Here is a 17,324-nt window from a genome sequence, read left to right on the forward strand (position 1 = left end):
TGAGGTTTGATGCGGGACACGTGGAAAACCGGATGGATCCGCAGTGAAGCCGGGAGTTGGAGCTTCACTGCGGCAGGACTGAGGACTTTGAGGATCCTGAAGGGGCCAATGTATCTGTCCTGAAGTTTTGGGGAGTCCACCTGGAGGGGGATGTCCGTCGGGCTGGTAAGCAGGGGCTGGGGATCGCCGGCGGTCTGCATGGGTCTTCGCCCTCGTCCGGGCCTTCAACAAGGCAGAACGGGCGGTGCGCCACACCCGACGGCACTTCCGCAGGTGGGCCTGGACCGAGGGCACACCGACCTCTCCCTCCACCACGGGAAACAACGGGGGCTGATACCCCAAACACACCTCAAATGGGGAGAGGCCGGTGGCAGAAGACACCTGGCTGTTATGCGCATACTCGATCCAGGCCAGATGGTTACTCCAGGCCGTCGGGTGCGCGGATGTGACGCAGCGGAGGGTCTGTTCCAAGTCCTGGTTGGCCCGCTCTGCCTGTCCGTTCGTCTGTGGATGGTACCCGGACGAGAGGCTCACGGTGGCCCCCAGTTCCCTGCAGAAGCTCCTCCAGACGTGTGAGGAGAACTGGGGACCACGATCAGAGACGATGTCGGAGGGTATCCCATGCAGACGGACGACGTGGTGGACCAGGAGGTCTGCTGTCTCCTGGGCTGTTGGGAGCTTCGGGAGGGCCACGAAGTGGGCCGCCTTGGAGAATCGGTCCACTATCGTGAAGATGGTGGTGTTGCCCTGGGACGGCGGGAGGCCCGTGACGAAATCCAGGCCGATGTGGGACCAGGGGCGATGAGGCACCGGCAGCGGCTGGAGGAGTCCTTGGGCCTTCTTATGTACTGCCTTGCCCCTGGCACAGGTGGTGCAGGCCTGGATACATTCCCGGACGTCGGCCTCCATAGACGCCCACCAGAAGCGCTGCCGGACAACTGCCACGGTCCTTAGCACCCCTGGATGACAGGAGAGCTTGGAACCGTGACAGAAGTCCAAGACTGCAGCTCTGGCCTCTGGTGGGACATACTGATGGTTCTTCGGACCGGTTCCAGGGTCCAGGCTCCATGCCAGGGCCTCCCAGACGGTCTTCTCCACGTCCCAGGTGAGGGTGGCCACGATAGTGGACTCCGGAATGATGGGCTCCGGTGGATCCGACAGCTCTGTTTTGACTTCGTCTTCGTGTACCCGGGACAAGGCATCCGATCTCTGGTTCTTGGTCCCGGGGCGATAGGTGATCCGGAAGTCGAAACGCCCGAAGAACAGTGACCAGCGGGCTTGCCTGGGGTTCAGCCGCTTGGCGGTCCTGATATACTCCAGGTTCCGATGGTCAGTGAAAACCGTGAACGGCACAGACGCTCCCTCCAACAGGTGTCTCCACTCCTCAAGAGCCTCTTTCACCGCAAGGAGTTCTCGATTGCCGACATCATAGTTCCGTTCAGCCGGGGTCAACCTGCGGGAAAAGTAGGCACACGGGTGAAGAACCTTATCGGTCTCTCCGCTCTGGGACAGCACGGCTCCTATCCCTGAGTCAGAGGCGTCCACTTCAACCATGAACTGGCGGCTAGGGTCGGGCTGCACCAAAACTGACGCAGTAGAGAACCGTCGTTTCAACTCCTTGAACGCGGCTTCGCACCGATCCGACCAGGTGAAGGGGACTTTTGGAGAGGTCAGGGCTGTCAGGGGGCTAACTACCTGACTGTAGCCCTTAATGAACCTCCTATAGAAATTAGCAAAGCCGAGGAACTGTTGCAGCTTCCTACGGCTTGTTGGTTGGGGCCAATCTCTCACCGCCGCAACCTTGGCCGGATCAGGGGCGACGGAGTTGGAGGAGATTATAAACCCCAGGAAGGACAAAGACGCGTGGTGAAACTCGCACTTCTCGCCCTTCACAAACAGTCGGTTCTCTAACAACCGCTGCAGGACCTGACGTACATGCTGGACATGGGTCTCAGGATCCGGAGAAAAGATGAGAATATCGTCCAGATATACGAAGACAAATCGGTGCAGGAAGTCCCGCAAGACGTCGTTAACCAAGGCTTGGAACGTCGCGGGGGCGTTGGTGAGGCCGAACGGCATGACCAGGTACTCAAAGTGACCTAATGGGGTGTTAAATGCCGTCTTCCGTTCGTCTCCCTTCCGGATCCGAACCAGGTGATACGCATTCCTAAGATCCAGCTTAGTAAAGATTTTGGCTCCATGCAGGGGGGTGAACACGGAATCTAACAATGGCAACGGGTATCGGTTGCGAACCGTAATCTCATTCAGCCCCCTGTAATCAATACATGGACGAAGTCCGCCATCTTTCTTGCCCACAAAAAAGAAACCTGCCCCCATCGGGGAGGTGGAGTTCCGGATCAGCCCGGCAGCTAATGAGTCCCGGATGTAGGTCTCCATTGATTCGCGCTCAGGTCGTGAGAGGTTGTACAGCCTGCTGGATGGGAACTCAGCGCCTGGAACCAAATCAATGGCACAATCGTACGGACGGTGCGGGGGGAGGGTGAGTGCCAGATCCTTGCTGAAGACGTCAGCAAGATCGTGGTACTCAACCGGCACTGCCGTCAGATTGGGAGGGACTTTGACCTCCTCCTTAGCCTGTGAACCGGGAGGAACCGAGGATCCTAAACACCCCCGATGGCAGGTTTCGCTCCACTGAACCACCACCCCAGATGGCCAATCAATCCGGGGATTGTGCTTCAACATCCATGGGATGCCCAAAATCACGCGGGAGGTAGAAGGAGTCACAAAAAACTCAATCTCCTCCCGATGGTTTCCAGACACTACCAGAGTTACTGGTTGTGTCTTGTGTGTGAGTAAAGGGAGGAGGGTGCCATCTAGTGCCCGCACCTGCAATGGCGAAGGAAGCGCCACCAGAGGGAGCCCTACCTCCCTTGCCCATCTGCTGTCTAGCAGATTCCCTTCTGACCCCGTGTCCACCAGTGCTCGGGCTTGAAGGGTTAAATCCCCGCTCAGGATTGTGACTGGGAGTCGTGTGGCAATTTGTGTGTGTCTCACTTGAATGGTTTGACCCCTCCTTAGCCCAGTCTCTAAGGGCGGTTGTTGTCGTTTTGGCCGTTTGGGGCAGTTTCTCTGTGTGTGCTCAGTTGAGCTGCAGAGAAAACACTCTCCACGGATCAGCCTCCCCATTTTGGCCCTGTGCATTTCCCTAACAACGTCAGCAGGGGGAGCTGTTGCCCCACAAAGCGCTGCCGCTGTGGAGCGTGGGGAGGGCGGCGCCTTATCGAACCCGGAAGGGAGAGGGGCGGCGCGTATCCGGTCACGTCCTTTGCCTTGCTCCCGACGGCGTTCCTCCAACCGATTGTCTAACCGTATAACGAGATCGATAAGCCCATCTAAATCCCGCGGTTCCTCCTTAGCTACCAGCTGCTCCTTCAGAACCAACGACAGTCCGTTTACGAAGGCGGCGTGGAGCGCAAAGTTATTCCAGCCGGACCTCGCAGCCGCGATGCGGAAGTTGACTGCATAAGCAGCTGCGCTCTCGCGTCCCTGTCTCATTGACAGCAGCACAGATGAAGCGGTCTCTCCTCTGTTAGGGTGATCAAACACTGTTCTGAACTCCCCCACAAACCCAGTGTATGCTGATAACAACCGTGAGTTCTGTTCCCAGAGCGCCGTAGCCCAGGCGCGTGCTTTACCCCGAAGCAGAGCAATCACATAAGCTATTTTACTAGCATCTGACGCGTACATGACGGGACGTTGTGCGAAGACGAGCGAACACTGCATAAGAAAGTCCGCGCACGTCTCCACACAACCTCCGTACGGCTCAGGAGGGCTTATGTATGCTTCAGGGGATGGTGGGAGGGGTTCTTGAACCACCACTGGAACGTTTATATCCTGCACAGGGTCGGCAGGAGGACGAGCTGCAGCAGCGCCCTGAGCGCTCGCCGCCATCTGTGCGGAGAGAGCCTCCACCCTGCGGTTCAGGAGGATGTTTTGCTCAGTCATTTGATCCAACCGAGCCGTAAAGGCGGTGAGAATGTGCTGCAGCTCACCAATCACGTCTCCTGCAGACGCCTGCGCTCCCTGCTCTCCCATTGGTCGTTCAACAGCCGGGTGACGCCCCTCGGAGTCCATGACGCTGGCCGAGATATCCTGTTGGGAAAGTGTAGTGACACGGACCCACAACAGGGGGCGCAAATGAACGGTCAATAGATGAGCCAAAAAGTAACAATTTAATGTTGTGAATGTGCACAACAAACATACAGACAATCGCAGAATATCATAACAGTCAATACACAGAGGTGACGTGTGGGCAGGCTCGAGGATAGAAGACGTCTGTCCTGAGAAGAGCCGGAACCACACGATTTCCGCCACCCCAGAACCTGGTGAATACTGGAGCCGCCAAGTCCCGAATTCCCAGGTGATCACCGTCCCCGACTGTCGGATCTGGTACTGCTGGCGAAGAACAAAGACAGTTAAGTGTGGGTGTGTGTACACCCAGTAACAACAACGGTGGGAATGCCACCTCCACCTCTCATTCAATATGTTGCAGCGGTCTCAGCTGAAAAGGAGCGCCGTCTTGCACAGCCTCCTCACAAACGACCGGTTCTCCTGCAAATTCTCACAATAACAGAGTTACAAATCTCACAAAAAGGCTGAGAGTATTACCTCCTATGAAGTATGATATCTCGGCAACGAGGTGGAGATGACGTCTGGTCTTTATGGAGTGAGATGATGTTGAGTAGATGGGTGACAGCTGTCAAGAGGTAATGAGCGACAGCTGTCACCCCCGGCTGTGTCCATGGCGGCAGCGCCCTCTCGTGCCTGAAGCCCGCACTTCAGGCAGGGCGCCCTCTGGTGGTGGGCCAGCAGTACCTCCTCTTCTGGCGGCCCACACAACAGTAACAATGAATTTCAACAATTTGCTACAATGTGCTTTTACCATTTTAAAAAAATGGGTTTGATGTTTATATATATATATATATATATATATATATATATATATATAATTAGACATTTAATGTAATTTCATTTAAATTCCTGTCCATGCTTGAATACGGGCAGTCAATCGATCTGATCAATCTGAGAGCTTCATCGACTGAGTCAGCACCCTCTTTTACCAATCAATCCTGCTGATCTCCAACTCAATGACTGGCTCATGTCAACAAGCAATATTTCATTATATGGGACAAAAATTCTCCATCTTGACTGTCTAGATTCCAGTATCATGAAATGTCTTCATTTGTCTGACCATCAGTTAAAACCCCAAAAGATTAATAAAGATACGAAAGTGAGAAAAGCCACAGATCCTCTGTGGCCCATTGGTGTCAATGCTTATTCCCAGATGAGGATTCTTTGACTACCCATGGACGGGACACCAGTAGGTCTCAGGTTACTTCCAGCCAAGGCCAGTACCAATTTGAAGTAGGATGGACTTGGACCATGCAGATGAAATCTCTTGTCCAAGGAAACAGATAGGCACTGTCACCAGGAATCTAACTTAGTGTTGTGTGGTCGCCAGAAGAGGAGGTACTGCTGGCCCACCACCAGAGGGCGTCCTGCCTGAATGGTGGGCTTCAGGCACGAGAGGGCGCCGCTGTCTCACGGTAGCAGCTGGAGATGACAGCTGTTCCTCGTCACCACCTGACAGCTGTCCCTCATCATTATCAACGTCACCATAAAAGCCGGGCAGCAACTCCACCTCGCTGCTGAGAAATCAGTCTACCTCACAGGTAAACCTCTCAGCAAGTTTTGGTGCCGATTGCACAATTGTTTGAGTATTTTGCAGGCGTTCCTGGACCGTGCCACAGCTGGAGGCTGGAATAGTGGAACCTTCAGGAGACGACGAATCTCTCTCCTTAAGGATAAGTAGAGTCAGGACCTGCACGTAGTTGTTTGGAGGTGTCTGCCCTCCATACGGAATTATTTTGCTGACTGTTTACTGGGTGTGTGCACACACATCTACCATTAACTGTCTCTGCTTCCTGCCAGCAGTACCAGATCTGACAGCTGCAGACGGTGGCCACCTGGGGACTCAGGACTTGGCGGCTCCGGTGTGTTCCAGATCCGTTGGCAGTGGAAATCGTGTGGGACCCGGTTCTTCTCTGGACAGATGTCTTCTATCCTCGAGCCTGCCCACACGTCACCGTTGTACATTGTGTAACTCCAAAAACTATAATTGTTTGTATCTCGTTGTGCACTTCACAACAGTAAATTGTTACTTTTGGCTATTCCATTGTCCATTCATTTACGCCCCCTGTTGTGGGTGCGTGTCATGACACTTTCCCAACACTTAGTCTACCTATGAGTAGCCCAGCTCCTTTTCCCACTAAGCTACCTGCTCTCTATCAGGAATATTTTCAGATTTCGCTCCAACAGTTCTGGATTTACCACTGAAACACACAGGACAATTGGAGATGTTTTGGGGCACATTTTGTGGAAAAATTGATCTGTGACACATCAGAGACTCACCATGACTTTACGCAGTTTGTAGCGTTTGGACCTGATGTCGTCCATGAGCATTTCATAAGGAGTGAGCTGGTACTCGATGGGCAGAGGGTTGTACTGGCGCTCCTGCACCTTCTTTAGTTTGACCCCTTCACGTAAGTCCCTCATGACCTGGACCCAGAATCGAGCCTGACAGAGGAAGCAAAGGGTAGCGTGAGGAAAAAGATCCCAACATGGAAGCAGAAAATACCACGACCCATTAAAGTTCAAATGAGGAGGGCTTGTCGAGGGTCGTGGTTCTATCCACGTCAACATGGTCCTTTATAGTTCTTAATCCCTTTTGAATCAGATCTTTCATAATTTGAAATTTCTGAATTATAGCAACCCTGTTAGTGAAGAAAATGTGTTTCAATAGTCATTTGTCCCTACCCAGTCAGCATTCTGGAGCTCATTGAGGTCACGACCAGCATCTTCTGAAGTCTCTTCCTCCATCTTGCGGAGATTCTGGAGAAAAGAAAAACAGACACATAGAGTTCATCCATTAACGTACAGAACAAAAGATACCAGAGCTGTTCCTCCAATTCAGACTGTCATGTTCTTATGTTAGCACATAATTCATCAGTCATTCATTCATTCATTTTCTGACGCTTATCCAGATCCAGCAGACCAAGCAGCTCAACCCACACTTCCCTATCCTCTGCCTGTAACTCTTCTCGATGCTTTCCCAAGCCAGCTGGGAAATATGGGAAATAAAATCCCTCCAGTGTGTCCTGGGTCTTCCTGGGGCCTTGTCCCAGTTGGACATACCTGGAAGACCTCCCAAAGGAGACGACCAGGGGGCATCCTCACCAGATACCTGATCCACCTCAGCTGGCTCCTTTCAATGCGAAGAAGCAGCAGTTCTACTCCGCATCCCTCCCCGATGACCGAGCTTCTCACCCTGTCCAGGAGTGTAAGACCGATACCCGACCTGAGTGTAAGACCAGATACCCCGCTTGGATCCACAATCTTATTCTTTCAGTCATTACCCAGAGTTCATGACCATAGATGAGGACAGGACCCAAACTGACGGGTAAATTCAGAGCCTCGCCTTCTGGCTCAGTTCCTTCTATCTCTCCCCTGACCCAGAAGGGACAATCCACCCTTTTCTGACAGAGGGCCATAAGAACGAACCCAGTTGATTAGTTGACATAGGATATTGTTTTCATGTTGTTCTTCTCAGCACTAAACCAACAGATTATTTATATGCAGTACAACAGTGCCCCCTGGTTTTTGACAACAAAATCCATGTGTAGCAAATATATAAACCATTATTGTAATACACAATACACAGCTGTGTGTTATAAAATTTGCAATAATACAACACAGTACAATAGTATTTTGTTTCATGCTCATGCATTTTTACTGAATAAGTGCATGTCAAGTCCAAAATACAATTATGCGATGAAACAGAATCTTATTAACCTGTTAATGTCATGCTCAGCCCCAGCTCAGGGGTTAGGTCTTCATTTGTTGCCTTATTCCCTTTTTGATTTTCTGGTTTTACCTTTAATTAGTTTATACTTTATCATGTTAGTCTCAGTTTGTTTCTGTTTATTGCTTTGCTTTGTTTACTATTGAGTCACTGATTTCATTCTTTACTAGTTTGCAGTTATTCATTCATTGCTTTTCTTTATGTTACACTTTTGTCACAGATTCTTCCTTCAGTTATCTATTGGTTGGTTATTGTTTTTTTTTCAATCCGGTTCCTTTAAGTTTAGTCTTGTTTATCACATTTCTTGTATTATGCTTTAGTCACAGGTTTTGGTTATTATTCACCTTCAGTGTTTCTTTTCATATCATGTTCCAGTTGTTATTTATTGCATTTTCTGTTTATCAGTTATCTTGTTTTATTTATTGCATTATTCTGTAGTCACTGGGTTTGTTTATTCTGTTTATCATCTATTTTGTGTTTTATTCTGTGATTACTGGTTTTGTTTCATGTCAGTTATTTTCTGCTCAGCTTGTAATCTGATTGGCCATCTCTGGATCAGTATTGCATTTTATTTTTATACTTTAATCTGTATCAGTCCCTGTTCTAGTTTAAATTATAATCATAGATCTTCTTGTTTCCCGCTATTTGGATTAGTCATGTTATTTCCTAGTTTTGTTTCCCCTTTTGTTTTGCTCACGCATTATTACTTGTCTGGAACACGTCACGTTATTCACTGTTAGTTTTTCTGTCACTTACTTAACTTGCTTTGCACTGTTGGTTTTTCAGCCACTTAGTTATCTTGCCCCAGTTCACTTTGCTTTTGCCTCACTGCACTCTCTTGCACTTACCTTTGTCTTCCCCGGCCACGCCCCCTTCCAGCACCTTCTGCACACAAACACACACACACACACACACACACACACACACACACACACACACACATATATATATATATATATATATATATATATATATATATATATATATATATATATATATATATATATATATATATATATATATATATATATATATAAAATTGATCTCAAGCAAGAGGCCAGACTAAGAATGGTTCACAAGACACCATGACAGAATGAGGCAGAGGAAATGTGATCCGGCCCGGAAGAAGCTCTGGGCCCCCGTCTGCTGCCAGTCCTGGATGTAGTGCCTGTCAGCGAGCACCTGGTGGCTGGGCTTGCCACAGAGCTCAGTCAGGCACAGCCCAATAAGGCAATGTGGACCTTTCATCTCCACCCTGTGGGCTCACCCACCCACAGGGTGAACTGCTGGTGTCAGGTGCGCTGTCCCATGGGTGACAGCGAAAGTCACGGGCTTCCGCAGACCAGACCCGGGCAGCAGGGGTTGCCTCCCTGCGCCTTTGGGTGGTGGGGGGAAAAACTCTGATTGTTGTTTGTGCACATGCACTGAACAGCAGTTTGGACTATTTGGCTTTCTTGGAGTCCCTGAATGGAGTCCTCCATGGGGCTCTGGTGAAGGACTCCATTGTTCTGCTGGGGGTCTTCAACACACAAGTGGACAATGACAGTGACACCTGGACAGGCGTGATTGGGAGGAACGGCCTCCCTGATCTAAACCAGAATAGTCGTTTGTAGTAGGTCACTACAAAGGGAGTGACAAGATGGCGTAGAACGGCACAGCGCAACAGGAGCGAGACTCAATGACGCAGCGTTTCAATTGATGGAAAAAAAGCCCGCTGGATTTAATTAAATATCCACAAACAGCAAACGAAAGAAAGCCTTAACAACAACAGCTCTTGGTGGACGTGGAATCTGGAACCAACAACAGTGGATTGCATCGTCGATTTAGAAAACTACATCGATCACTACTACCAGGCCTGCTGCTCGGACATGGCTTCTCCGGTACACAAAGACGACAACAACCCGTGTAAACGTAAGAAAAAGGACTCCTCTACAGACACAGAGGATCTCCAGACAACGGAGGTGGAGGTAAGTGTGCTCTGGTCCATCAATACGAAGCTGGATTCACTTATGGTGTTACACACGGAGATTAAAGACATTCAGGTAAGCCTCAATTTTGCATACGAAAAAATAGAACGACTGGAGTCTGAAAATAAATCACTCAAAGCGTCGGTGGAGTTATTAACCAAAACAACAGACATGCTAACCAAAGAAAACAAGAAGGCTAATGAAATAATACTGGATATTCAGTCAAGGAGCATGCGTGATAACTTAATTTTCTCAGGGATACCAGAAAACCTGCCTCAGATGATCCAGAAACCCTTTTAAAAGACTTCATGGTTTCCAAACTCCTTCCTTCACCTACTGTCGATAACATCACTTTTCATCGTGTGCACAGACTCGGTGGACCCAAGAGCAGAAGACCTCGACCCATCATCGCCAAACTAGAACACTACAAACATAAAGATCTCATTAAAAGCAAAGCCAGAGAGCTCAGAGGCAGCTTTGGAATAAATGACCAGTTTCCAAAAGAAATCAACGACTGCAGAAAGATTCTTTACCCGGTCATGAAACGGCATAGACAGAATAATGAACGTGCGTACTTGGTAGTAGATAAACTGTATATAGATGGTCAGCTGTATCGGGATCCATCCACAACCCCATGGCTCTTGTGAGGATGTCCGCAGTCTTAAGAAGATGGATAATTTAAACACGCTCCCACTGCACACAGTCTCTCCTTAAGCTACACGTGCACTTTAACCCACTCACACCTGTTACACTCACTCATCATGCATATGTGTAATCTATGTTCAATGTATGTCGTACTTGTGTCTGTTTCTCTTTTCTGTGAGCTGTTTCAATATGTAGTATCAGAATTCTTTTTTTCTTTAATATGCATCCTCTAAATTTGGTATCATGGAATGTGCATGGCATTCGCTCACAGGCAAAGAAGGTAAAAGTCATGGATCACATCGCAAAATGAAATGCAGATATTTGTCTTCTACAAGAAACACATATATCTAAAGTAGAAGAAAATTTACTGATTGGCCCAATATTTAGTCAGTGTTTTTCAGCTTGTTATAACAGCAGACAAAGAGGAGTAAGTATATTAGTTCATAGAAAAGTTCCATTCATTCTTAATAATTCTGTGACAGATCCTGAAGGTCGGTATAGTTTTGCAAACATCCCCTGATGCACTAACTTGGACACATCATCAGTGTTGTTTCCTGGAGTCACTGGGTGTTTCGGGTCTCACAACAGACACCCTCGTCCAGGCAACCCAACCGGGGCTGATCAAACCCCGGCCTGTGTCCAAGTGGCATTCTACTCCCCCCACCTCTCTCCCCTCTTCAGCCAGAGCCATCTGGACGCTTTCTATGCAGCCTCTGCATTGCTGTTAATGGCTCTCTTTCGATTGGCACCTGTTATACCTAGTGTGCCGTAGGCCTTGCTCAGGGAGTGGCTGGCAAATCCCCGGCTCCCCACCTCCACTGGCATGCATCTGCTCCTCCAGTCATTCCTTCGACAGTCCTCCACCAGCTCCTGGTACTTCTCCCTCTTTCTCTCCTGTGCTTCCTCCATCCTATCTTCCCACGGAACTGTTAACTCGAGCATGGCCAGTTGCCTTATAGCCAAAGAGACAAGAATGATGTTTAGTCTCAATTTGGACTGGGTGATGTGCGGTGGTATTTTCAGCTGCCTCTCCAGCTCAACTGTCATCACCCAGTCTCGGGCCGTGGAGAGCAACCCAGCCAAGCAGTTCTTTGGTGCTTTCTCTGGCTTCTGCCCTTCCTTTATGAACTGGATGGCTTTGGCTGTAGCTTGGGTGCACCGGCTGTCCTTAATCCCTTTGCTGATTGCCTCAGCTATGGATTTGAGGACCTGATCGTGCCTCCATCGATAGCGGCCCTCGCTCAGCGCCTTGGAGCAGCTGCTCAAGATGTGCTCCAGTGTTCCCGTCTTGGAACATAGGGTGCATGCAGGTGTCTCCATTTTGCCCCAGGTGTACAGGTTAGATGGGCTCGGAAGGACATCATAAACCCCTTGGATTAAGAACTTGATCCTCTGGGGGTTCCACTGCCAGATGTCCTTCCAGGTGATGTGTCGCTCCATCGCCTGCTCCCACTTCATCCAAGCTCCTTGCTGCTTCATGGCCACTGCTCTGCTGTTTCACTCTTCCTCCACTGAAGCTCGCACCTCCTCCTGCACCAGCCTCTGACTCTCCCTCCCATTGGCAGACTCGTACTGGGTTGATATTGACATCCCAAGTCCCGCTCTGCCTTGCCTTGTGCCACTGTACCGAGGATGGCCTTGTTCTTCAGCCGAGATTCTGCCTGCTGGACTGCATCGGCTGCCCTCCACTTCCTCCCTGTCCTCACCATAATTCCTGCCCCGGACACTTTGGCGTCCCTGGATCCTGCGTACTGCAGGTATTCCCGTGTCCGTGACACGATGAACTCCTCCCTGACCGAGCTAAAAGGAAGCCTGAGCTTGTTGGTGTTCCCATACAGCCCAATGTTGCTTAAGCTGCCCCAGCCATCTGCGAAGTTAGCTGCTCACCCTCTGCTCAAAACATTCCACCACGGTCATGGGAACCTCGTAGATGAGGAGAGGCCAGAGGATTCTTGGGAGGATTCCATGCTGGTACATCCAGGCCTTGAATCTACACAGGAGCCCAGACTCGTCCACTGCTCTCAGCCATCCATCCAGGTCATCACTGGTTGCCTTGATGGAGTCTCTGTCATTCAGGCTACAGTTGAAGACCTTCCCCAGGCTCTTCACTGGTTTCTCACTGACCGACAGGATCAGATGCTCTCCCAACCTGAAACGGAATTTGTCTGAGACCTTCCCTTTCCATAGAACCAGAGACCTGGACTTTGCTGGCTTGAAACACATGCGTGCCCAAGCCATGATCCTCTCCAACCCCTGAAGAATCCATCTGGTTCCTGGTACGGTTGATGTCGTCACTGTGAGGTCGTCCATGAAGGCTCTGATGGGTGGTTGCCTTACTCCAGACTTGCTGAGAGGACCTCTGCATTCTGTTTCAGCTCCCTTGGCCAGCATATTCACTGCCAGCACGAAGAGTGTCACTGATATGGTGCCAGCAGTGATTATGCCCACTTCCAGCTGGTGCCAGTCAGATGTCAGCTGGCCAGATGAAACTCTCAAGCTGAACTTGCTATAGTAGTCCAGGATGAGGCTTCTCACCTTCTGGGGTATATGATGTTTCTCCAGTGTGACCTCCACCAGCTTGTGGGGTATGGAACCATAAGCGTTCATGAGATCCAGCCACAGCACAGCCAGGTCACCTCTGCCCTCTTTCGCCTCCCTGATGAGCTGGGTTACCACACCTGTGTGTTCCAGGCAACCGGGGACTCCTGGTATTCCTCCCTTCTGTACAGATGCGTCGATGTACTTATTGCTCAGCAGGAAGTTGGAGAGTCCCTTGGCCATGATGCTGAAGATGATTTTGCCCTCCACACTTAGCAAGGAGATTACCCGAAACTGGTCGATGTTCTCAGACTTTTCCTCTATTGGTATGTACACTCCCTCAGCATACCTCCACGGCTGGGCAATCTTCCCTCTCCTCCAGTCCTCCAGATCACCTTCAGGGCCTTCCAAAGCCAGCGTAGCAATTTCGGGCAGTTCTTGTAGACCTTATATGGCACACCGCTTGGGCCTGGTGCTGAGCTTGATCTTGCTCCCCTCACCACTTCCTCCACTTCACTTAGGCTTGGCTCCTTCACGTTGAAGCCTGAAGTAGGCTCTGGTGGTTCTATCAGTGCATCACATGGGCCTAGCGGCTGTTCTCTGCTGGGATCACTGTATGTGGCCTTGAGGTGGTTGTTGATCTCCTCCTTCGAGCAAGTGAGGCGGCCCGTCCTCTTTTGGCCAAGGAGCTACTTGGTCAACTTGAAAGGATTAGCCAGGAAAGCTGCCCTCTTCCTGGCTCTCTCTTTCCGCCTCCTCCTGTGGAACACTGCCCTCCGCAGGGTCAACAGCTGCTTCCTTAGGACTGCTCTCAGGTCTGCTAGGCCAGCTCGCTCAACTTCCTCTGCTATTTTGTATAGCTTCTTTAGCAGCTTGAGCTCTTCCCTGAGGTGCTGGATCTTCCTTGCTCTGTGGCTCGGAGCATATGCTGATAGTGCTGGCTTAGGCGCTCTGCTGCAATGTTCACTATGAGGGTTGTCATCGTTTTCATCCTCTGGTCTACATCCCCCTTGGTGGCCACCTCCAGGATCTGGTCCACATCCTCATCAAACTGCTTCCACTCTGCTCTCTTTGAGGACTGGGGCCACTGGATCCTTGGTTGGGCTGAAGGAGCCCAGCTCGTTGTTGCTGGAGCTTGCTGGCTTTGGGGATCCTGCAGGTTGTTGAGAGATGATGTTTCTTGGAGGGGGCTTTGGGTGTCAGGTGAGCTGCTGGCAGCAGGTGTTGGTGACACTAGGAGGCTCTGGGCACTGTGGGTTGCCTCCGAGCCTGGCTCCTCCTGCGTCTGACCAGAAGTAACTTCTGTGCATCGTGTCATCGTTGCCACTGTTATTACTATATAATAACCCAGGCAACTATTTCTAGTGAAATATTTACAATTGTTAATTTATACGCTCCCAACAATGATGGCCCAAACTTTTTTCATACATTGTTTTCACAGATTTCTAATTTAATGGCCAATTAGGCAGTCATCACTGGAGGGGACTTTAATGTTGCTTTAAATCCGTCTTTAGATCGTTACAGTTCCCCAACATCTGTAAGGCTTTCTCAGTCTGCTAAAACTATAAAGGAGTATACGGATGACTTTAGTCTGGTGGATAGTTGGAGGATCAAAAATACATTGACAAAGGAATACACATTCTTCTCTCCTGTATATCAGTCTCATTCTAGAATTGACTTGTTCCTAACTAGTAATTCTATAACTACCAAAATTAATTCTAAAATTCATTACATCACTATCAGCGATCATGCACCTGTGTCACTTTCAATACAAATAGAATCGACTATTAAACCATCTCACTCATGGCGCTTTAACACCTCACTTTTAAAGGACTGACAAAATCATGGGCAGACTTTATAGAAAGAAATGACTCTCCGAGTGTTTATCCTTCTTTGCTTTGGGAAACAGGAAAAGCAGTAATCAGAGGGAAAATTATCCTATATTCTTCTTATAAAAGTAAAATGGAACATAAATTAGAAAATGACCTTGAGAAAAAAATTTAACATTTAACAAAAAAATATGCTGCAGAAGCAAGTGATCAAACTTGTCTGAATTAAATAATGCTAAATTCCAACTTGACCATATTATATAGAAAAAAACAGAGTTCCTCATTCAACGACTTAGATATAATAATTTTGAACATAACAATAAATCAGGTACATTTCTGGCAAATCAACTACAACGCAACAAGGAAAAATCAAGGATAACATCTATTAGGGATCAAGCAGGAAACCATACGTAGTCACCACAGGAAATGAAGTAGATATCCAGTAGATATCCAGTCATTCCTCGACAATCTAAACCTACCTCAGCTATCTAAAGAACACACAGATATATTAGACACACCTCTAACTATCACAGAACTACATGCAGCTTTGAACAAAATGCTGAATGGCAGGGCTCCGGGCCCAGATGGCTTTCCTCCCGAATTCCTGAAACATTTTTGGCAGATACTGGCTCCACTATTCTTTAGGACTGTTTCAGAAATCTGGAATAAAGGTCAGATTCCCACTCATATGAATACTGCAGCAATAAAACTTATTTTAAAACCAGAAAAAGACCCTACTCTGGCTTCAAATTACCGCCCGCTATCATTAATAAATACTGATGTAAAAATCATTGCTAAGGCATTGGCATCTCGCTTAGAAAAAATATTACCATCAATAATACATAACGACCAAACTGGGTTCATTTAGGGTTGACATTCTACCAGTAACGTCAGAAGACTTCTCAATCTTATTGACAAATCACAGCGTAGCAATACAAAGGCAATAGTGGTGTCATTGGACGCAGAAAAAGCCTTTGATAAAGTCAGCTGGAGTTTCCTGATTAGAGTCCTACATATATTTGGTTTTGGAGACTCATTTATTCACTGGAACAAAACCCTATATAATTCACCAAAGGCCACAGTCACAACTAATGAGATTAACCCTGCAAAGAGGGACTAGACAAGGCTGCTCACTCTCACCACTGCTTTTCGCAATATTGATCGAACCACTTGCGGCTGCAATACATCAGAATGCTAACATCAAGGGTATCAACTCTGCAATGTCTGACCACAAAATCAATCTATATGCTGATGATATCATACTATATCTCCAAGAACCCTCAAAATCGCTACAAGAAGTATTTAAATTGATCACTATGTCCGCACAACTATTAGATTACTCTATTAATTGGTCAAAATCAATGATACTTCCTTTAACTGAGGATTCGTGGAATCCTTCACCCCAAGATCCACACTATACCTTTCCTTGTGGCAATATTAAGTACCTAGGCATAAACATCTCTTCTAAATTAGGAGAGCTGGCCCATTTGAACTTCACCCCACTCACAGACAAAATCTGTAACGATTTGAAATGATGGAACAACCTCCCCATCTCCCTATTAGGACGAATAGCAACTATCAAAATGAAAATATTACCACAAATTAATTATCTGTTTTCAATGATTCCATTCAAACCCACAGTCAACTGGTTTCAGTCTTTAGATTTGGCCATTTCAAAGTTTTACTGGAAAAATAAAAAAGCTAAAATTAGTCTCGCTACTCTTCAGAAAAATAAATCTCAAGGGGGTCTGGAAGCACCACATTTTCTACATTACTATCTGGCTAATCAGATACAATACTTGATAAAATGGATTCATCCTGATCCAGTCCACAGCTCCTGGATTGAATTAGAACAGTTAGAATGTAACAACATCAAACTCTCAGATTTACCCTTTATTACCACTGTCTGAGCCCTTATGGCCTCAGACAGTGGACTCATCTCTGTGCTTGTTCTGTTAGACCTCAGTGCTGCTTTTGATACTGTTGACCATAAAATTTTATTACAGAGATTAGAGCATGCCATAGGTATTAAAGGCACTGCGCTGTGGTGGTTTGAATCATATTTATCTAATAGATTACAATTTGTTCATGTAAATGGGGAATCTTCTTCACAGACTAAGGTTAATTATGGAGTTCCACAAGGTTCTGTGCTAGGACCAATTTTATTCACTTTATACATGCTTCCCTTAGGCAGTATTATTAGACGGCATTGCTTAAATTTTCATTGTTACGCAGATGATACCCAGCTTTATCTATCCATGAAGCCAGAGGACACACACCAATTAGCTAAACTGCAGGATTGTCTTACAGACATAAAGACATGGATGACCTCTAATTTCCTGCTTTTAAACTCAGATAAAACTGAAGTTATTGTACTTGGCCCCACAAATCTTAGAAACATGGTGTCTAACCAGATCCTTACTCTGGATGGCATTACCCTGACCTCTAGTAATACTGTGAGAA

The 17,324-nt window shown here is 48.0% G+C and overlaps 1 protein-coding gene across 1 annotated transcript in view; it reads right to left on the reverse strand.

Annotated features, from left to right (window-relative positions):
* LOC117513196 (protein spire homolog 1-like) overlaps positions 1-17,324 on the reverse strand; it is a 183,847-nt gene that overhangs the window by 67,739 nt on the left and 98,784 nt on the right. The window contains 2 exon segments of the mRNA XM_034173493.1: positions 6,433-6,597; positions 6,838-6,912. Of these exon segments, the coding sequence (XP_034029384.1) occupies positions 6,433-6,597; positions 6,838-6,912 (240 nt within the window).

This window comes from Thalassophryne amazonica, chromosome 7 (assembly GCF_902500255.1).
Source record: "Thalassophryne amazonica chromosome 7, fThaAma1.1, whole genome shotgun sequence".
NCBI classification, from domain to species: Eukaryota; Metazoa; Chordata; class Actinopteri; order Batrachoidiformes; family Batrachoididae; genus Thalassophryne; species Thalassophryne amazonica.